At 40.3% G+C, this 21,059-nt stretch overlaps 1 protein-coding gene and 1 long non-coding RNA gene across 6 annotated transcripts in view; one reads left to right on the forward strand and one right to left on the reverse strand.

The window, feature by feature from the left end:
- Positions 1 to 7,196, reverse strand: part of LOC105487182 (stomatin) — a 33,111-nt gene extending 25,915 nt beyond the window's left edge. The window contains exon 1 of the mRNA XM_071078271.1: positions 7,068 to 7,196. Within this exon, the coding sequence (XP_070934372.1) occupies positions 7,068 to 7,128 (61 nt within the window). The 5' untranslated portion in view covers positions 7,129 to 7,196. The remainder of the gene's footprint in view (positions 1 to 7,067) is intronic.
- Positions 7,197 to 7,221: 25 nt separating this feature from the next.
- Positions 7,222 to 12,352, forward strand: LOC105487157 (uncharacterized). 5 transcript variants are annotated; one of them, XR_011612833.1, is made up of 3 exons: positions 7,222 to 7,359; positions 11,777 to 11,887; positions 12,225 to 12,352. It is a non-coding gene; the product is annotated as an uncharacterized lncRNA (long non-coding RNA). The 5 variants fall into 5 exon arrangements; XR_011612832.1 differs by having other exon boundaries at positions 7,342 to 7,471; positions 11,793 to 11,887; XR_011612835.1 differs by lacking the exon at positions 7,222 to 7,359 and adding an exon at positions 7,369 to 7,471.
- The last annotated feature ends 8,707 nt before the right edge of the window (positions 12,353 to 21,059 follow it).

A 21,059-nucleotide genomic window follows, 5' to 3' on the forward strand; every position in this document is an offset into this window, starting at 1 on the left:
TTGAACTTTCTTCTTAAAAATATATGTATTCAGGATTAACTGTTACTTTTAGCCACTATGATTCTTCATCAGAGATTCTTTGTCAGGATTGGCAGACTTTTCCTGTAAAGAACCAGGAACTAAATATTTTGGGCTTTGCAGTCTGTTGCAACTACTCAACTCTACTTTTGCAATGCAAAAGCAGCCATAGATAGTACCTACATAAACAGCACAGCTGTTCCAATGAAACTTAATTTATGGACACAAATCTAAATTTCACATAATTTTCATGTGTAATGAAAAAGTATTCTTTTGTTATTTAAAAATCATTTAAAAATATAAGAGCTATTTCATAACTTGTGGGATATACAGAAACAGAGTCAGCTGGATTTGGACAATGGGCTGTTACACGCTGTTCCTGTTTTATGTCAGCCAACTATTTATTTGAGGAGGAAGACTTGCATAAATTAAATAATGCATTTGATCTTTCTTCTAGCTATTCAAATAGGGGTACATTTCTCAGCTTCTCAGTTTCTCTCTTTTGCTTATTTTGAAACAAGGCCTTTAAAAGGCCTGATAAACAAAAACTCCTGGTGAAAATAAGCAAAGGGGCAGGTAGAATAAGTGAATATAAATTCCTCTTCAATTAATCAAATGTTTACTATAACTAAGTTTTTCAAATGACTGGAATTTTAGGAGAAAAAGACAAAGAAGGGAAGGGCATAACAGAAGTGAAGGAAAATAAGAGAAATAGAAGGAGTAAAAATGGAAGAAACAAAAATGAAGACAGCATCCTACAATGAGAGATAGATTTAAAAAGCTGTAAGTAAGAAAGAGGCAGAGTTTACCACATGGTAGGGTCTTGATAAATATACGTTAAAAAATGGTAATGTTTAATTAGAGATCACAACTTGCAATTCCTTTAAGGCAGACGATTTCAAAGCAAACAAGCACACATTATAGCCTGCCTTTCAAATTAATATTTTAATTAGGCACAGCTTAGCTGTTCAAATGCCCTTATCCTTAAATCTCTACAGAAGAAATTATTCTCTGGGCTAGAGTAGCTACAGGCCAGATGGTATCAAGTTAAAAACCATGAGTGAAGACTGTAACTTTTCCTCCCTGTTAAAATCCATCTATAGGTATAAACGCTAGACCAAAATAACTGATACTGATGAAGCACTATGTAGTTTGAATTATAAAGCTTAAAATGTGTTTACTATGAAATACTAAGGAAAACAAAAGAACTACTTCTAAGAAAGATTTGCAGTAACAGTTACTCTTTGCTCAGCTCAAAAAGAATAAGGAAAGTAAATAAGCATAAATGTCTTATTTCCTAAATATTTTAAGGATTTTCTGTAGTTTTCCTGCGTTCAAATGTTTCAGGCCATACAAGAGGAAAAAACACGTGAGAGCAACAGCAATAATTTTAAATTTGGACCTCTCAGTCTAAAATAACGCTGCAATAGCACTTTACCCTTTTAAAACAATATTTATCACACTTGTAATTATTGTATTCAGTTGTCTGTCTTCATGAGATTTTGGTTTTATGAAAACAGTATAGCATAATGGGTTCCCAGATGGCTCGGCCACTTACTAGCTGTGTGATCTTGAGAAAGTACCTTATTACTCAACTGTGCCTCAGTCTACCCATCTAAACACAGGGCTAATAAGAGTACCTCCTCAGAAGGTTAGTGTGATGAGTAAATAAGCTAATATGGAAGATACTTAGTGTATAAGAGGTACTCAAAAAACATTTGTTAAATAGTTGCTGGATGAGTTGAGTGTGTTGTTTCTTTGGGGGAAAGAGAGAAAAAAAAAAGACTGCCTCTTACATAAGACAAACTGAAACAGCAGACAGGATCCTGGGATACAGTACAGAACCATCTCCTGCCCCAAGTAGTTGTCAACTGCTTTCCTCAAGTGTTTTCTTTAAAAAAAAAAAAAAATCAGACCTTTTCCAACTGTGAGGTTAGAGAATTCAGGAAAGTAGAAGAATGGGCTGAACATGGCCCACGTCTGGAAGCACCAAAACATTTATGTTCAGGAAAATTGAAGAGAAAAACAATTTAATAATGGGTATTAAGTGAATTAAATTTCATCTAGACCTGAAATACATGAAAATAGAACAAAAACCTTCCACTTTTTAAGTTTTTCTTTTTTTCCCCAGCTCTTTTACTTGGACATCTTAAAATTACCCACAATTAAGTTTTTCTCATATAAGTATTTGGAGGGTAACATCATTTTCATTTAAAAATGGGAAATGGAAGCAGAAGAAAACTAGATGACAAGGTTCTCAGTTCTTCACTGTGATTAACAGCTAAGCAGTGGCTAAAAGCTTGCATTTTTGGTGTTAGATTCCAAATCTACCACTAAATTTTCTTATCAGTAAAATGGGGGAAAAGAACAGTACTTCTTTCACTCAGTTGTGAAGATAAAATGAGAAAATATGAAAAGGGCTTGACACTTAGGAAGTATTCAACAAGCAGTAGCCATTATTATTACCACAACTTTAAGATCACTATTGATAAGTTTAGAAGAAGAAACTCTTTATGAAGTGAATTACCTTTTGGGATCTGGGCACTATGGAGAAAATATCAACTAACAATCTGCTTGGGGACTGTATCTCTGGAGGAGAAACAGACCACACTTGGGGCAGTAAGTCAGTGTTCTAAATTTTCTTGGACCATCCTTCATACAAATCTCTTAAGTGATGGTAGAGTGATCTCAACCCAAAGCTTTTAATTCTAAATTCCACTCCCATTTCACTATACTCTACTACCTCACCATAGTGCTCACTTTAACTGGACCACAAGTTCGGTATAGTTTTCATTGTCTGAGACTTTAGGACTTTATCGGTTGTGTCCTCAAGGATAATCTTTGAAATGTGAGGCCAAATGCTTGGAGTTCAAGTTTCTTTCCTAGTCCCAGCAAATAGAGAAAGATTTAAAAAAATGTAGCAGGAAGTGTGTGTCAATAGATAATTTTCTATTGACACACACTTCTTTCTTTCTACTAACCATGACCTCTAACTTCTCTTTCCATGCTTTAATAAATAAAAGGAGATTTCTTATTAGGGACAATATATTATCTTGGCAATTATAATCCTTTTATTGATAATATAAACCCAGACAAATATAATGTCTATCTGTAATAATATATAATAAACATAATGGCTGCGCCCTAAAATCAACAGCTTGGGTTATAACAAACTTAATAAAATCAATGGTAAACAGAAAAACTGCTCCACCAACATAAGGTTAAGGCAAACACTTAATGTTATTTACTCCATGGGGATTTTTATCTCCCTGCCTGCTTCCTTTTTCTTTCAACAAATGTTTTTGTATACCTACTACATACTTGATACTGGGCTACTACAGTGAAGAAGGACACAATCTCTTTCAAAAGTGTGGTCTAAAGGCCAGGCGTGGTAGCTCACGCCTGTTGTCCCAGCACTTTGGGAGGCTAAAGTGGGATCACTTGAGTCCAGGAGTTTTGAGACCAGCCTGGGCAACATAGTAAGACCCCGCCTTTACAAAAAATTAAAAAATTAGCTGGGTGTGGTGGTGCACACCTGTAGTCCCAGCTACTCGAGGGGCTGAGGGGGGAGGATCACTTGAGGCTGCAGTGAGCTATGACTGCACCACTGCACTCCAGCCTGGGCGACAGAGCAAGACCTTGTCTCAAAAAGAAACAGTGTGTTTAGTTATAGGAGGGGAGGGGAAGATGAGTCAAACTGATAAACGTATTATGGAATAAACATTATGATAGAGATATGCACAGGATACCAGACAGACTCAGAGAAAGGGTATTCACTTTTTTGTAATTACAATAGTTTTCAGGAAATTGCTTTTCCATGCCTTCTTAAAAAAACTGATTTTGGGCCGGGCGCGGTGGCTCAAGCCTGTAATCCCAGCACTTTGGGAGGCCGAGACGGGCAGATCACGAGGTCAGGAGATCGAGACCATCCTGGCTAACACGGTGAAACCCCGTCTCTACTAAAAAATACAAAAAAAACTAGCCGGGCGAGGTAGCGGGCGCCTGTAGTCCCAGCTACTCGGGAGGCTGAGGCAGGAGAATGGCGTAAACCCGGGAGGCGGAGCTTGCAGTGAGCTGAGATCCAGCCACTGCACTCCAGCCTGGGCGACAGAGCGAGACTCAGTCTCAAAAAAAAAAAAACTGATTTTGAATCCCATCTGTATCACTTTATCAACATCTTTAATTTTTTTTTTTCTCAAAGCTGACTAGGAATCAGTAACTGTCTTTTACCATGTAAAATTTATACCATCAAGTGGCACCAAAAATCTATTTAATCATAAATAAATATGCCAGTTTTGTAGACTTGGTCTTCCATAAGTTAATTTATGACCACTGATGGAATAACTCAGATTAATTATTGAAGAAGTTACAAAGTTCTCTCCAATCTGATTGGCTATAACAACTGAAATAAACAATCAGTCTCATGATTCTTCTTATTTTCAGACATTCTCCCAAAGGGTTTTATTTGGTTGACATGGCTCTTAATTACAACGATACATTCTTTGCAATTCACTTGCATTATTTCATTACAAAGTGAATACACTGCCTTTAAAAAAAACTAGTCTTGCCCTAGGTCTGGTCCTATTTACCTACCTAGGACTAATTCTCAGCAAAGACAAAGAGGCAGAGTTTAGGCTTTTATAATTCCACTGCTTCCCTCTCAAGCAGACCTCTGGAAGTCATCACTGAAGCTGTGTTCCTCCAGGCTTTTTTTGTTTATTGTCTCTCAACTTCAGTAAAGTACTGAAGTTAGACAAGGTTCTACATTTTGGTATCCATCTCTGGGATGTGAAAAACGGTTCAGAAAATCAGATAGCCGGGGTTTGAAACCGGGTTGAAAATTTTAGAAACTGTGTGATTCTACCACATGAGCCTTAGTATCCTTATTGTGAAATGGTGAATAATGACTTTTTCCTTGTGGAGCTGTTACAGAATGCAATTAGATAATGTTTGTAAAGCACTTAAACTGTGTTTTGGCACAGGGAAAGCATTCAATAACCTCTATTTAATAAACTCCAGCAATAGCTTTGCTAGTAGTGTCAAATTTCTAAGGTTTACATTAAAAAAAACACAGACTATGCAAAATTTTATTTGTATGTCTAATTTTTGAGAGGAAGCAGTGGTTTTCATTAGATCTTGAAAGATTTCTGCCTAAAAAATAGTTAAGTATAGAACCAAGAAAAAAAACTGGAAGTTAAAAACTCATCTGTGACCACTCGTCTGTAAATAAACATTAAGTACAAAGATCATGTTGATTCCCAAAGAACTCCAAGCAGATTTCCCACTGTAGTTTCCCACCAGGAGGTCAGGATATTGAGGAATGCATCCTAATACCCACCTTCTTATCTAGGAAAAGACAACTATCAAAAAGGCAGTTACCGCCCATTTTTTTCCTATTCAGGTTTTAGAATCAGTCAAATCTAGATTTAAATACAAGCTATGTGACTTTAAGTAATTTAATTTCTTTGACTATCAAGTTTCATCAAGTATAATACGGGGATTAGAATACCTACCACATCATCTGTTGTGAAGATTCAATAAAGTAATATATACATAAAATATGTGGCACTGGGGGGTCGCGGTGGCTCATGCCTGTAATCCCAGCACTTTGGGAGGCCGAGGCGTGTGGATCATTTGAAGTCAGGAGTTTGAGACCAGCCTGACCAACATGATGAAACCCTATCTCTACAAAAAATACAAAATCAGCCGGACATGGTGGTGCACACCTGTAATCCCAGCCACTTGGGAGGCTGAGGCAGGAGAATCACTTGAACCTGGGAGGCAGAGGTTGCAGTAAACCGAGATTACACTCCAGCCTGAGCAAGAAAAGCAAAACCCCATCTCAAAAAAAAAAAAAAAAAAAAAAAAGCGGGTGGCACAGAGCCTCGCCTATTTAGTTTCAATTTTTGTTGTTGTGGTTGCTATTATTCTCATCAACTCCTCCCTATTACACTCTCCATTTGGGAAGATAATCCTGCAACATTCTTAGTAGAGAAAAAGTGAGGAATAAAGATTTCTATAATTCCTTTGATGCTCCTGGGAAGGAACTGAACACATGGACTCCTGGACAAGGGAAATGGAACTTACAGGTAAAATGCGAGGATGAAGCTGGCTTTACAAATAATCAGAATAGATGACTCCAATGTAGTGTTCTTTGCGGGGTCCTGGAAAGGATCACCCAGCCCTCTAAATTGCTTTCACTGCCACCCTGCCTGAAATTCCGTCTTTAGAAACACTGTAATTCCTCTGGATCACTAAGAGTTCCTCAGTGAATACCAGGACTCCTGAGAGGTCCACCACCTCTCTTTATTAGAACCCCCTCTCCAGAGTACCAGTTTCTCCACAGGGGAAGGAGACTGTGCCACTTGCAACTTCTGCCTTGAAGACTGGGAAGGGAGGGTGAGGGTGAGGGTGGGAGAACTCAGGGTTCCTGGCGAAGAACAAAAGGCAGGAAGGAGAGTTCTCCAAAACGCAAAGGAAAGCGGAGGGGGAAAAATGGGGCAGAAAGTGGAGCTAGAAAGAGAGGTGAGAAGAAAGCCAGACAGACTTCTTCCTTCTGCAAATCGGTCTAAGTTTCAGGAGGTGGGTTGGGGGAGGAAGGGGTTCACCCTGGGGCCGGGCCAGGGCTGGGTGGGGAGGTGGCCTTCGAGAGGGTGAGTCGGGAAAGAAGGGAAGTAGGCAAAGGGTGAGATGTGGGGGTCCCGGTCTCCGCCTTACTGGCTGCCAGTTCTCTCTGCGTGTCCTCGTCCGCGTGCGTGACACGAGATAGTGCAGCGCTGGCATGGGGCCTGGCATCTGGCGGCCGCGAGATAACCCGAGCCCGCGCGATGGGAAACGTGCCGTTGGCACCCCGCCACCCCTCTATCGTGACCCCAGTCTGCCAAACAAGGTTCGTGATGCTCAGTTTACTAGGAAAGAGCCGCGGCTTTGAGTTCTCGCCCAGCCCGAAGCAGCGGAGACTGGCCAGGAGCCCGGCTGTCAGACCGCGGAGCGCACCCTGCGGGCGGGGGCTCGGTCCACGCGGGAGAGTCAGGGGACGCGGGGCTCACCCTTGAAGGAGTCGGGGAGCCGCTGGGCTTCGGAGTCCGCTGTATGCCGCTTCTCGGCCATGCTGCCCGAGACGCAGTGGCACTTCTCCGTCCTCGTCGCCAAACCCGGAGCCGCCGGGAACACCCCGAGGAGCCAGGGCCACAAGACCCAGATTGCCGCCCCGCCTCCAATCGAGGTCCCGCCCCCGCGAGACTTGGCCAATCAAAGCCCAGGATCGAGGAGGACACACCTCCGACTCCCCGCCCTCCGGTCCTTCTACAGCGCTGCAGCTTCGCAGTCCCTTCCCGCTAGGTCTGTGGGCTGAGGGGAGTGGCCTGAGGGGCGAGAGCCCCCAAGGCTGTGGGTACAAGGCCGGGCCCCTGCACCGGAAGGGAGGCCGGAAGCCACGGACGTGGAGCGGAGGGTGAGGATAGTGGGGAGGTGTCCGCAGAGGATGACCCGAGGAAAAAGTGCGAGTGAGGAAAAGTCGCCCTGCTGGGCAGAGGTACCGGACCAAGGCGCCTCCTATGGGCTGAGGAGTTAGAGGGGAGAAAATGACGCCCTGTCATGAGGGCGTGAGGTCCGAGTGAGGGGAGAAGACTGAGGGGCACCGAAGTGGCGGAAGTGAGGGCCAGCAGATCAGCCCCCAACCGAAGTGAACGAACTCGAGTGAGGAGTGTTAAGAAAATCAAAATGTATACATTTGGAAAAGGAGAGGCGGCCGGGCGCGGTGGCTCACGCCTGTAATCCCAGCACTTTGGAAGGCCGAGGCGGGTAGATCACCTGAGGTCAGGAGTTCGAGATCAGCCTGGCCAATATGGCGAAACCCCGTGTCTTCTAAAAATACGAAAATTAGCCGGGCGTGTGACGCGCGCCTGTAATCCCAGCTACTCGGGAGGCTGAGGCAGTTGAATCACTTGAACCCGGGAGGCGGAGGTTGCAGTGAGCCGAGATGTCGCCACTGTACTCCAGCCTGGGCGACAGAGAGAGACTCCGTCTCAAAAAAACAAAGCAAAACAAAAAACAGGAGAGACTTTATTTCTTGTAAGGACCAGCCTAAAAGGTGGCCATTCATCAGGCTGGGGAATGGCCAGGACCAGAGACAGGCACTTCGTCGCAGGAGGGGTTGGAGTAGCAGCTTTATGTTGAACAGCTTGGGGAAATATGCATATTCAGCAGGTGACAGGAGGAGCTATGAATATTCATGAGGGTGGTCCTGACACATGCCTATTGAGCAAACATGCATATAACATACAACCCATGTTCACTTTGGAGTGAAGAGTTACCATTTAAATGTTAAATGCCTGGGCTGCATGGTGACCTCCCCATCTATACAAAAAGTAAAAAAAAAATAGCCAGATGGGGTGGTGTGCGCTTGGGGTGCCAACTAGTCAGGACGCTGGGGCAGGAGGATCACTTGAGCCCAAGAGATGGAGGCTGCAGTGATGTATGATCAGATCACTGCACTCCGGCCTGACAGACTGTAAAAAATAATAATAATACATGTATTACAGTTAGACCCCATGCGTCAAAAGGTCTTTTCAGGACAAGAAGGTGTGCAAGTATGCAGTCTGTGTAAACTAGCCATGGCTGGTGCTCTTCCTATTAGGAGAAAGTTACTGAAATAAACCTTTTGTCCCATTAAAGCTGTAGTGATGGCTGGTGGAATAGGGGTTCCATTAGTCCACATCTGGTGGGGCTGCAAATTGTTTTAATATTGCTTATCTCGAGGCCAGTGCTTGTCAAGCTGCTAGAGTAAGAGAAAAACCTTGTGGCAGTTAGAACACAGTTTATTCTCTAAGTGAAGGGATGTGTGCCTTAACCTTTACCTGGCATGACCTTAGGTATAATTTGTATATAATTTGGTATCTTATTGTCACAAAGAGTCTCTTCTGTCAGTCTTATGATCTGTGTTTTCACGTTAATGCTGGTCAGCTGTTGTGTCTAAACTCTAATAGGATGAAGGTATAATAAGGTGTGTCTGACCTTCTGTCCTGTCATTTTCTGGGAACTCAGTTTTAAAGTTTTCTGGAGTCCCCTTGGCCGCAAGGGAGTCCATTCAGTTGGTGGGTTCATTTATTCAAACAAAATCTTCTTGGAGCATCTTCCATGTGGCAGGGGGTGTGCTAAGGGCCTGGTGGAGTTTACCTTATACTCTAGTGGGGAGATGGGCAACAAACAAGTAATTCAATCATTACACATGGTGAAGGGAGCTGTGAAAGGAGTGGAATATTTGGAGAACAGCAAAGGTTAGGACAGGGGAACACCTCTGTAAGGAAGGGGCTTTGAGATGTCGCCTGAGAAATGAGAAGGAGCCAGCCTGGGGAAGGGGAATAAGCGGTGCAGGAGGTGGGAAAGGGTAGCCCAGGTAGAGGGAAAAGCATGTGCAAGGGCATTCCCAACCTCAAGCGTTCTCTCGGGTTGTGGCTGAAGACCTCATATTTGGAAAGTGTGCTGTGTTTTCATTAGACTCGTTCTATTGCACAATGTTCAAAGTATGTTAATGTACACAAGGTGCACTTATAAAAACATTCGATTTTGAAGTAAGTACAGATTCACAGAAAGTTGCAACAACAGTACAGAGAGGTCACATGTCCCCTCTACCCAGTTTCCCCCAATAGTTACATCTTACTTAACTAGAGTATCAAAACCAGGAAATTGACAATGGCACAAAATGTATTTATAGTTCTGTGCCATTTTAACATGTGTAGATTGATATAACCACAGTAATTGATACAGAACTATTCCATTACCACAAAGGTCTCCCTCAGGAGGAGCACTTTTTTCTTCTTTTTTAATGTGCTCAATATTTGGCGGTGTACTACCCAACACCTTGTGGTGCTTAGGTCATATGAAATGGTAGACTTTCTCTTTGATTTTATAGCTTTGGAGCTTTGTAACTATCCAGGTGGAAACTGGAGCAGAGTGTTAAGAGAGGCATTAAGATGATCTTTGCTTCCAGGAACAGGCTCCAGTGTGTGATCAAAACCTGACTCAGAGCTCGCAGTTGACTTCTAGTCAAATACTGGCCAAGAACTGTTTGTATTCCTGGGATGGAGTGCAGCTTGTGCAGTCACTTTGTTAGCCTTCTGCAGAAGATAAGGAGGGGAGTACAGTAATTTAATGATCCCTTCTCTCTAAATCATCCTTGAGAAAGTCCATAGCCTCATTTTTTCCATTCTGTAATGAATAAACCCTGGAGACATGAACTTCCCATTTATCCTGTCATTCTCAGGAAACAGGAGCAAATGCACAAGAAGCTAATTCAACCCTTCAGTAGAGGAGGCCTTGATTACAAATTGCATATTGTGAAAAAGAATTTAGGTTTCAGTTTTGTTGCAAAGGAAAATGGTATTTCAAAATGAATTTAATGTCTGTACCCCTATCAGTTACCTAACCCCAAGTCTCAAGACAATCTCAACAGCGTAGTGTCCCTTCTGGAGAATTAGAAGTGTCTCCCTTTGGGGCAAAGACTTTGGTAAACACTTTTTGGCTCTGGTTTGAGATTGCATCAGTTCTAAAACTAATTCCTGGCCTTAAACTAAGAACAAGCTTTGACTTGATTTTTAAACTGCTTTTAGAATAGAGTTTCCAATTTTTTATGTAAATATGCTTACTTTCACTTGCCCATGAGACTGGTGTATTCTGGCTTTCTTGTGCATATTATGTTATAAATGTATCGATTAAAGGTACTTTTAAAATCAATTTCTTACTGTTAAGATTAGAAAAAATAAATATTAGCACATCCCTTTCTCCTTTTGGAGGATTTTTAATCTTAAATTTTCTCCCAGTAATGATTAGAAGTTAGAATGATTTTTTTTTTTTTAAGAATATTATGGCCAGGCGCAGTGGCTCGCACCTGTAATACCAGAACTTTGGGAGGCCGAGGTAGGCAGATCACTTGAGGTCAGGAGTTTGAGACCAGCCTGGGCAACATGGTAAAACCCTGTCTCTACTGAAAATACAAAAAATTAGCTGGGCATGGTGACGCACGCTTGTAATCCCAGCTACTTGGGAGGCTGAGGCAGGAGAATCGCGTGAACCCGGGAGTCGAGGTTGCAGTGAGCGGAGATCATGCCACTGCACTCCAGCTTAGGCAACATAGTGAGACTCCATCTCAAAAAATAAAATAAATAAATAACATTATGCTTTTAAAATGGAGACATATAAAATTGTGAGTGCTTTCCAGAGAGAATTACTTATCACCTCTAACAAAACTGCTATTACAATTTTAGTGAATTTTTCCTCTAGTTGTTATTTAAAGGATACTTATATATAGTTTGAAAATCAGAGTAGATGTTCCATATTTCCTTTATGTTTTATTTTGCTGTTATTTGCTTAGCATATTCAGGGTACCAAATTAAGTATTGATTGATGGTAATAGTGATAACATTAAGATGTGGAGATCAGGTTAAAGACAGATATGCACCATGAATCCATAATTGAATAAGTCAGAAGGAAATTTAATTAGCCTTTTTCCTGTGTCCATAGCAGTGCTTTAATAAGAACAACAGAAAAGTCTTTTTTTTCCTTTAAATTGCTAATCCAGGATGTTCTCGATGTTTTTATGGAAGTCAGCTAACTAAATACCTTGAGAGAATAGCAATACCATCAAATTATATCTGTCTGTGACATTTTCTCTAGGATGGGACTAACAAATTTGATCTTTTTTTAAAATATGTATTAACTCACACTTATTTGCATTACAACAAGGTTTTTGTCTTCTTAGCTCTTCTCTTTTTCAGGAAATTACTCCAGGATTTGAATCATCACAAGAGATTAACCAGAGGGTTTTATATACTTGGGCTGTGGCAGCAGACTAATTACACCACAGCACTAGGTAAGATAATGGGAGTCCGGCTCCTCAGGACTTATGAAAATAAAAAGCATTTCTATAATATTAGTGCTATTTATTGGAGTTATCTATGAAAAGAATCTTATTAATCTGCTTTTTTATTAGTTCACTTTGCAAATATTTATTGCATACCAACTATGTGCCAGGCATTGTTCTAGGTGTTTGGGCCACATCAGTGACCAAAAAAGACCAAAATTCCTGTCCTCATGGATCTTACATTCTAGTATTCCTTTCCACTTGCATTAGCTTCCTAGGGTTTCCATAACAAAATACAACAGACTGGGTAGCTTAAACAACTGGAATTAATTTTTTTTGTTTATAGTTCTAGAAGCTAGAAGTCCAAGATCAAGATGTTAGCATGGTTGGTTCCTCCTAAGGACCATGAAGGAAGGATCTGTTCCAGGCCTCCGTCTTTGACTTGTAGATAAATGTCTTCTTCCTGTGTCTTCACATTGTTTTTCGTTTGTGTGTCTGTGTCCAAATTTCCTCTTCTTAGAAGGACACCAGTCATATTCAATTAGGGTTCATCCAATGACTTCATTTTAACTTAATTACCTCTTTAAAGATCCTGTATCCCAAGACAGTCACGTGCTGAGATATATGGGGTTAGGACTTCAACATGTGAATTTTGGGGGAACACAGCCCATAATACCACATATGACTACTATGTATCCACGTCTTTGTATTGTCTGTTTTTTCCTATCCACATCCCTGAGATATCCAAAGTCATTTATGTTTACTTGCAAAATGTGTCCAGTGACTTGTAATTATGAGTGATTACTTTTCTAGGTATGACTTATTATTTTGAAAGTTTTACTTTTTAATTGACATATAATACAGGTATACATTTTTGGGGCACATGTGATAATTGAATACATTAATATAATTTGTAGAAGTCAAATCAGTATAATTGGGATGTCTATCACCTTGTTTGTTTTTTATTTATGTTAGAAATATTTGAATTATTCTCTTTTAGCTATTTTGAAATATACAAGACATAATTTATTTTTAAGCTGTACTAGAAAGTTCTTTTTTTTTTTTTTTGAGACAGAGTTTTGCTCTGTCGCCCAGGCTGGAGCGCAGTGGCACGATCTCGGCTCACTGCAAGCTCTGCCTCCTAGGTTCACGCCATTCTCCTGCCTCAGCCTCCCAAGTAGCTGGGACTACAGGTGCCCATCACCACACCTGGCTAATGTTTTGTATTTTTAATAGAGATAGGGTTTCATTGTGTAAGCCAGGTTGGTCTCGATCTCCTGACCTAGTGATCTACCCATCTCGGCCTCCCAAAGTGCTGGGATTACAGGTGTGAGCCACCACACCTGGCCCTTGAAAGTTCTTGGTTAAGAAGGATTATTCTACTTGGAATGATGCTCCATCTAGTGTTCACCATATTTGACTACTTTTGTTAAAGTTTTAAAAATGAATAAAGGGGAAACTATATTGAAGAAGGTGTCCTCTATTTAACAGGTTGTTACTCACAGATCACTATGGATTCATAGAAGAAAAAAAAAAGATTGTTTCAAATACCATATGTGGTAGGAAAGAGCAGTCTATATAAGACATTACTTTTAATAACTCAAGAAATATCATTACCATCATTTACTGTCACCACCAGCTATGATGTACTTTTATCCCTTGAGGAAACTAAGACTGAGTTTAGTCATTTACCCAGAATTTCACAGATCTTGGTCAGGTACAAGTCAGTGATGGAGATATTGTTTGCCCTACATACACTGTGTAATTCCTGAATATGAACCCTTAATCATTCAGAATAAATAAAAAGAGACAAAAAGACACAAACTTTTCCTGATGCGTTTTTTAGATATGAAGCTGCTCAAAGAGCTTAACAGCGGGAGTGGAATGAACATACTGGACTCATCAAAATGTCATATAATAGACAATCTAAATAGGCTTATATATATTAAATAATTGAATTAATAATAATGATAATTTCTAGAACAGAAACCATCAAGCCCAGATGGGCTCACTGGCAAATCCTATCAAATATTTAAGAAAAATATTATACCAATGCTCTATAATCTTTCGGAAGATAGAAGCAGAGGAAACACTTCCTAACTCATTTTATGAGGCCATAATTACTCTAATACCTAATACCAAAATCAGATAGAGACATTAGAAAAAAAGAAGACTACAGACAAATATGTCTCATGAACATAGATGCAAAAGTCCTCAACAAAATATTAGCAAATCCAATCCAATGATGTATAAAGATAATTATGCATTATGACCAAGTGCACTTTATTCTAATAATGCAAATCTGGTTCACCATTTGAAAATCAATTAATGTAATCTGTCATATCAACAGGCTAAAGAAGAAAAATCACATGATCATATCAATAGATGCAGAAAAAGCATCTGACAAAAACCAGTTCTCATTTGTGATCAGAACTCTCCGCAAACTAGTAATAGAGGGGAACTTACTCAACTTGATAAAGAACATATGCAAAAATCTTTCAGCTAACATTGTACTTAATGGTAAGAAATTGAAGCTTTCCCACTAAGATCAGGAGCAAGGCAAGGACGTCTCCTTTGACCAACCCTTTTCAACATCATATTTATTGGAAGTCCTAGCTAATGCAATAAGACAAGAAAAAGAAGTAAAAAGTATACAGATTGGGAAGAAGAAAATAGAACTGCCTTTGTTTGCAGATGACATGATTGTCTATGTAGAAAATCTGAAAGAATTGACCAAAAAAAAAGAAAAACCCTCCTGGAGCTAATAAGCAATTATAACAAGGTGGCAAAAATAGGTTGATATACAAAAGTTAACTGCTTTCCTGTATGCCAGCAACAAACAAATGGGATTTGAAATTAAAAATGAAATCCCATTTATAATAGTACCCCCAAGTTAAATACTTAGGCATAAAACTAACAAAAATATTTAAGACCTTTATGAGGGAAGTTATAAAACTCTGATAAAGAAATAAAAAGCTAAATAAAAGGAGAGAGATTCCATGTTTATGGATAGGAAGACTCAGTATTATCAAGACATCACTTCTTCCCAACTTGACGTGTAGATCCAAGGCAGACCCAATCAAAATCCCAGAAAATAGTTTCCTGGATATCAATAGATTTTTAAGTTTATAAGGACAGGCAAAAGACCCAATATAGCAAACATAATATTGAAGAAGCACACAGGTGGAGGACTGTCACTACCCGACTTCAAGACTTACTATAAAGTTACAGTAATAAGGACAGCATGGTATTTGCAAAAGAATAGAAAAATAGATCAATGGAACAGAATAGAGAGCACAGGTATAGACCCATACAACTGATTTTTTATAAAGGAGCAAAGGGAGTACAATGGAGAAGAGGTAAGTTTTCAACAAATGGTGCTGAACAAGGAGATGTTCACATGCAAAAAGATGAATGTAGACACAGATCTTAAGCTCTCCACAAAATCAGCTCAAAATGGATTTTAGACTGAAATGTAAAATGCTAAACTATGAAACTCCTAGAAGAAAATCTAGATGACCTTGGGTTTGAGGTGAATATTTTAGATCTAACACCAAAGGCATACTCCATGAAAGAAATAATTGATTAGCTGTGGGGAAAAGAAAGAGAGAGTAGACTGTTACTGTGTCTATATAGAAAGAAGTAGACGTAAGAGACTCCATTTTGTTCTGTATTTGAGATGCTGTTAATCTGTGACCCTACCCCCAACCTTGTCCTTGCAAGAGACATGTGCTATGGTGACTCAAAGTTTAACGGATTTTGGGCTGTGCAGGGTGTGCTTTGTTAAACAAGTGCCTGAAGGCAGTATGCTTGTGAAAAGTCATCACCATTCTCTTAATCTCAAGTACCCAGGGACATGTACACTGCCAAAGGTCACAGGGACCTCCGCCTAGGAAAGCTAGGTATTGTCCAAGGTTTCTCCCCATGTGATAGTCTGAAATATGACCTCGTGGGAAGGGAAAGACCTGATCGTCCCCCAGCCTGACACCCGTGAAGTGTCTGAACTGAGGAGGACTAGTGTAAGAGGAAAGAAGGCCTCTTGGCAGTTGAGATAGAAAAAAGCATCTGTCTCCTGCCTGTCCCTGGGCAATGGAACATCTCGGTGTAAAACTGAATTGTATGTTCTGTTTACTGAGAAAGGAGAAAACCGCCTTAGGGCTGAAGGTGGGACGTGCTAGCGCAATGCTGCTCTTTATGCACTAAAAAGGTTTATGGAGATGTTTGCATATGCATATCAAGGCACAGCACTTTTCCTTAAGCTTATTCATGTCACAGAGATCTTTATTCATATGTCTTACTGCTGGCCTTCTCCCTATGATGATCCTATTATCCTGCCACTTCTCTTTTTCTAAGATGGTAAAGATAATGATCAATAAATAATGAGGGAACTCAGAGACCGGTGCCGGCGTGGGTCCTCTGTATGCTGAGCACTGGTCCCTTGGGCCCACTTTTTCTTTCTCTATGCTTTGTCTCTGTGTCTCATGTCTTTTCTCAAGTCTCTGGTTCCACCTAACGAGAAACGCCCACAGGTGTGGAGGGGTAGGCCACCCCCTTCAATAAGCTGTACTTCATTAAATTAAAAACGTTTGCTCTGTGAAAGCACATTGAAGAGAATGAAATGACAAACCACAGACTGGGAGAAAATATTTGCAAAATAGATTTGATAAAGGACTGGTGTCCAAAGTACTCTAAAAACTCACCAAAGAAGACATACAGGTAGCAAACAAGCATATGAAAAAATTGTCAACATTGTGTGCCATCAGCAAATTGCAAATTAAAATGAGATACCACTATGTACATATTAGAATGGCTCAAATGCAAAACATTAAAAACACCAAATGCTGGTGCAGCAAGAACTCTCATTCATTGCTGCTGGGAATGCATAATGGTAGAGCCGTTACAGAGTGCCAATCATAATCTGAAAGACAAAAATCCCAAATGCCATAATCTCAAATGCCTATGAAGTGTTTGGTTGTGTTTTTATGTTTCTCAGTCAAACCTCCTTTACAAATGTAAGTAAATGTCTTTAAAAAATTGTTTTTTAATTATCTTTCCAGAATTATGTTGTGATTTTGGTCTATCAGGATTGGGATTTTGGGGATTTTAGACTTTAGGATTTTGATCTTTTGGAATTCAATATTTGATATTACAGCATTTGGAATTGTATCTTTCAGGAGTATGGCCCAAACCCCAGCCACTGTAGAAAACCGTTTGATAATTTCTTAAAAAACTAAACACCCAGCCACTGTTGAAAACAGTTTGTCAATTTCTTAAAAAAGTAAACATACTTTTGCCATGCATCCAGTAATCATGTGCCTTGGTATTTACTCAGATAAGTTGAAAAGGTATGTCTACATAAAACCTGCATACAGATGTTTATAGCAGCTTTATTCATAGTTGTCAAAAATTGGAAGCAACCAAATTGTCTCTTGGTAGGTGAATGGATAAGTAAACTGTAGTACCTCCAGACAATGGAATATTTTTCAGTGCTAAAAAGAAATAAGCTATCGGCCGGGTGTGGTGGTTTACACCTATAATCCCAGCAGTTTGGGAGGCCGAGGTGGATCACTTGTGCCCAAGAGTTCGACACCACCCTGGCCAACATGGCGAAAGCCCGTCTCTACAAAAAATAGAAAAATTAGCCAAACGTGGTGGCACATGCCTATAGTCCCAGCTGCTTGGGGGACTGAGACAGGAGGATTGCTTGAGCCCGGACAGGAGAGGCTACAGTGAGCCACGTTTGTGCCACTGCGTTCCAGCCTCGGCAACAGAGTGAGACCCTATTTCTAAAAAAAAAAAAAAAAAAGAGAGAGAGAGAGAGAAAGAAAAAGAAGCCATCAAGCTATGAAAAAACATAGAGAAACCTTACATGCACATTGCTAAGTGAAATGAGCCAATCTGAAATAGCTATATGACTTCAACCATATGACATTCTGGAAAAGACAAAACTATGGAGACAGTAGAAAGGTCAATGGTTGTGAGAGATTAGAGGGAGGGAGGAAAAAATGTGAAGAATGTAGGGAATTTTTAGGGCAGTGAAACTATTCTATATGGTACTATAGTGGTGAATGAATGTCGTTATATGTTTGTCAAAACCCATAGAATGTATGATACCAAAAGTGAACTCTAAAGTGAACTATGGACTTTGGATGATAATAAAATGTCAATATAGGTTATTTGATTGTAACAAAGGTAAGACGTGTTAATTGTGGGAGGGCTCTGTGTGTGTGTGTGTGTGTGTGTGTGTGTGTGTGAGAGAGAGGGAGCAAAGGTCATATAGAAATTATCTGTACTTTCTGCTCTATTTCACTGTGAACTTAAAACTGCTCTAAAAAATAAAGTTGATTTTTTTAAAAAGCATGCTATCAATAAGCCACCCAGACTTCAATCTGTTTCACTCTTGAATGAATTCACATCAGGCATCCTTTTTATATAACTTTAAATTGATTTCTTTTTTTTTTTTTTGAGACGGAGTCTCGCTCTGTCGCCCAGGCTGGAGTGTAGTGGCCGGATCTCAGCTCACTGCAAGCTCTGCCTCCCGGGTTCACGCCATTCTCCTGCCTCAGCCTCCTGAGTAGCTGGGACTACAGGCGCCCGCCACCTCGCCCGGCTAGTTTTTTTGTATTTTTAGTAGAGACGGGGTTTCACCGTGTTAGCCAGGATGGTCGCAATCTCCTGACCTCGTGATCCACCCGTCTCGGCCTCCCAAAGTGCTGGGATTACAGCCACCGCGCCCGGCAAATTGATTTTTTAAAACTAGATTTAGAATATAACACTGATGATCCTGCCAGACAAAAAAGCTTCTTGTAAACATACATGCCATTAGGAAGCAAAAGAAAGGAGGAAGTTAAATAAATAAAAGATACATAATAAATAGCTTCATATTTAATGAGTTGATCCCAGAATGTCATTTGGGACTAGCTGACCATAAAATATCCTCCTACTACCCTTGAAATATTTTTTCTTGGGTCTTCAGACATAATAGCTGTGGAGCTACTGGGTCCAGTTACTGTATCACTGGGTGTTTTACGAGTGCTATTTGTTTGTACGCTGTAACTTTATTTATTTATTTATTTTTATTTATTTATTTATTTATTTATTTATTTATTTATTTTGAGTTTCGCTCTTGTTGCCAAGGCTAGAGTGCAATGGCATGATCTCGGCTCACTGCAACCTCCCCCTCCTGGGTTCAAGCGATTCTCCTGCCTCAGCCTCCTGAGTAGCTGGGATTACAGGCATGCACCACCACGACCAGCTAATTTTGTATTTTTTAATAGAGATAGGGTTTCTCCATGTTGGTTAGGCTGGTCTCGAACTCCCAACCTCAGGTGATCCACCCACTGTGGCCTCCCAAAGTGCCGGGATTACAAGCGTGAGCCACCATGCCCAGCCAACTTTATTTTAAAAACCTATTTTGGCTGGGCGCAGTGGCTCATGCCTGTAATCCCAGCATTGTGGGAGGCCGATGTGGGTGGATCACTTGAGGCGAGGAGTTGGAGACCAGCCTGGCCAACATGGTGAAACCTCATCTCTACTAAATATACGAAAAATTAGCCAGGCATGGTGGCATGTGCCTGTAATCCCAGCTACTCGGAAGGCTGAGGCAGGAGAATCGCTTGAACCCGGGAGGCAGAGGTTGCAGGGAGCTGAGAGCATGCCACTGCACTCCAGCCTGGGTGAAAGAATGAGACTCCAATTTAAAAAAAACAAAACTAAAACAAACAAACAAAAAAGCCTGTTTTGAGAAGTCAGCAATGGTCAGTTCAATATTGGCCATTAAGTAATGCAAGCATTGTAATGTAAGGTTTGATTATTGTATTTGTGTTACCTATCATTTTACAGTACTAAATTCCCATAGACCATGACAAGTTACCTTTAAAGTTACATTCATGTTTTACCTTTCTTTATATTGACTATTCTCCATTTACAGAGAAGAGGTAAATGAGTGAAATATTAGCTACTATAAAATAATAGCTACCATGTCTATAAAATAATAGACTACCTGGTCTACAAGAGGCCAGTAATCATATTCATAGCTTTATATAATTATCTCCTGTAATCTTTGCAAAAAGTCTGCATGATAGTTCTCAGCCCTCTTGTAAACTGAGGGAACTGAGGTTCAAAGAGATCAACTAATTTGGTCCAAGTCACACAGGAAGGCAATATAGAGTAACGGTTAAGTGCACAGTCTTTGCAGTTTAATTGCCTGTATTAGTATTCTTGTTCCACCATTTCCTAAATCTGTGACCTTGGGCAAGTTACCTAACTTCTTTAATGTCATTTTTCTCATCTGTAAAATGAAAGACTAAGTGAAATAATTCATGTAAAGTGCTCATCACAGTGGCTGGTACAGGGTGAGTTCTTCATAAATGTTAGTGGTTATTAAAAGTAATTGCATATTACACCGTCATTGTATATTCTTTTTATTATTACAAATAGGTGGCAACATGGATTTAAACTTAAGTCTCCCTGACCCTGAAGTTCCCTTCTTTTCCTTTATTCAACTCTGTCTGTGTAAATTTTCATTCGTTGATGAAGAGAGGACTGATTCTCGTAAGTGGGTTTGCCTCTGTGAAAAAACGGATTTGCCTGTTTATCAGTCAGGATAGGTTAGGTTTTGCTGCATTAATGAACAACTTTTATATATCTTTAGTTTATCACAAAAAAGTTTATTTCTCATTTCCATTTTATGTCCTATGTGACTTGACTGGGAGACTTTTTTCATTATAGTCACCCAGGAATCTATGCTGATGGATGCTCCATTTGCCATATGTTTTATCATGGCCAAGGCAGAAAAAAAAGGGATATAGTGACTTCTGCACTGGTTCTTAAATATTTCTTCTTAGAAGTGATATGTGCCACTGCTACTTATAATTTCATTGGTCAAAGTCAGTAGCATGACCGGGTCTAACTTCAAGGGCTTTAGGAAAGAGAGGAGAATTAGACACAAGTGAGCAACATTAATTACCACAGCGGCCGGGTGCGGTGGCTCACACCAGTAATCCCAGCACTTTGGGAGGCCAAGGCGGGCAGATCACGAGGTCAGGAGATCAAGACCATCCTGGCTAACACGGCAAAACCCCGTCTCTACTAAAAATACAAAAAAAATTAGCCAGGTTTGGTGGTGGGCGCCTGTAGTTCCAGCTACTTGGGAGGCTGAGGCAGGAGAATGGCGTGAACC

Source organism: Macaca nemestrina, chromosome 14 (assembly GCF_043159975.1).
Source record: "Macaca nemestrina isolate mMacNem1 chromosome 14, mMacNem.hap1, whole genome shotgun sequence".
Taxonomy (NCBI): Eukaryota; Metazoa; Chordata; class Mammalia; order Primates; family Cercopithecidae; genus Macaca; species Macaca nemestrina.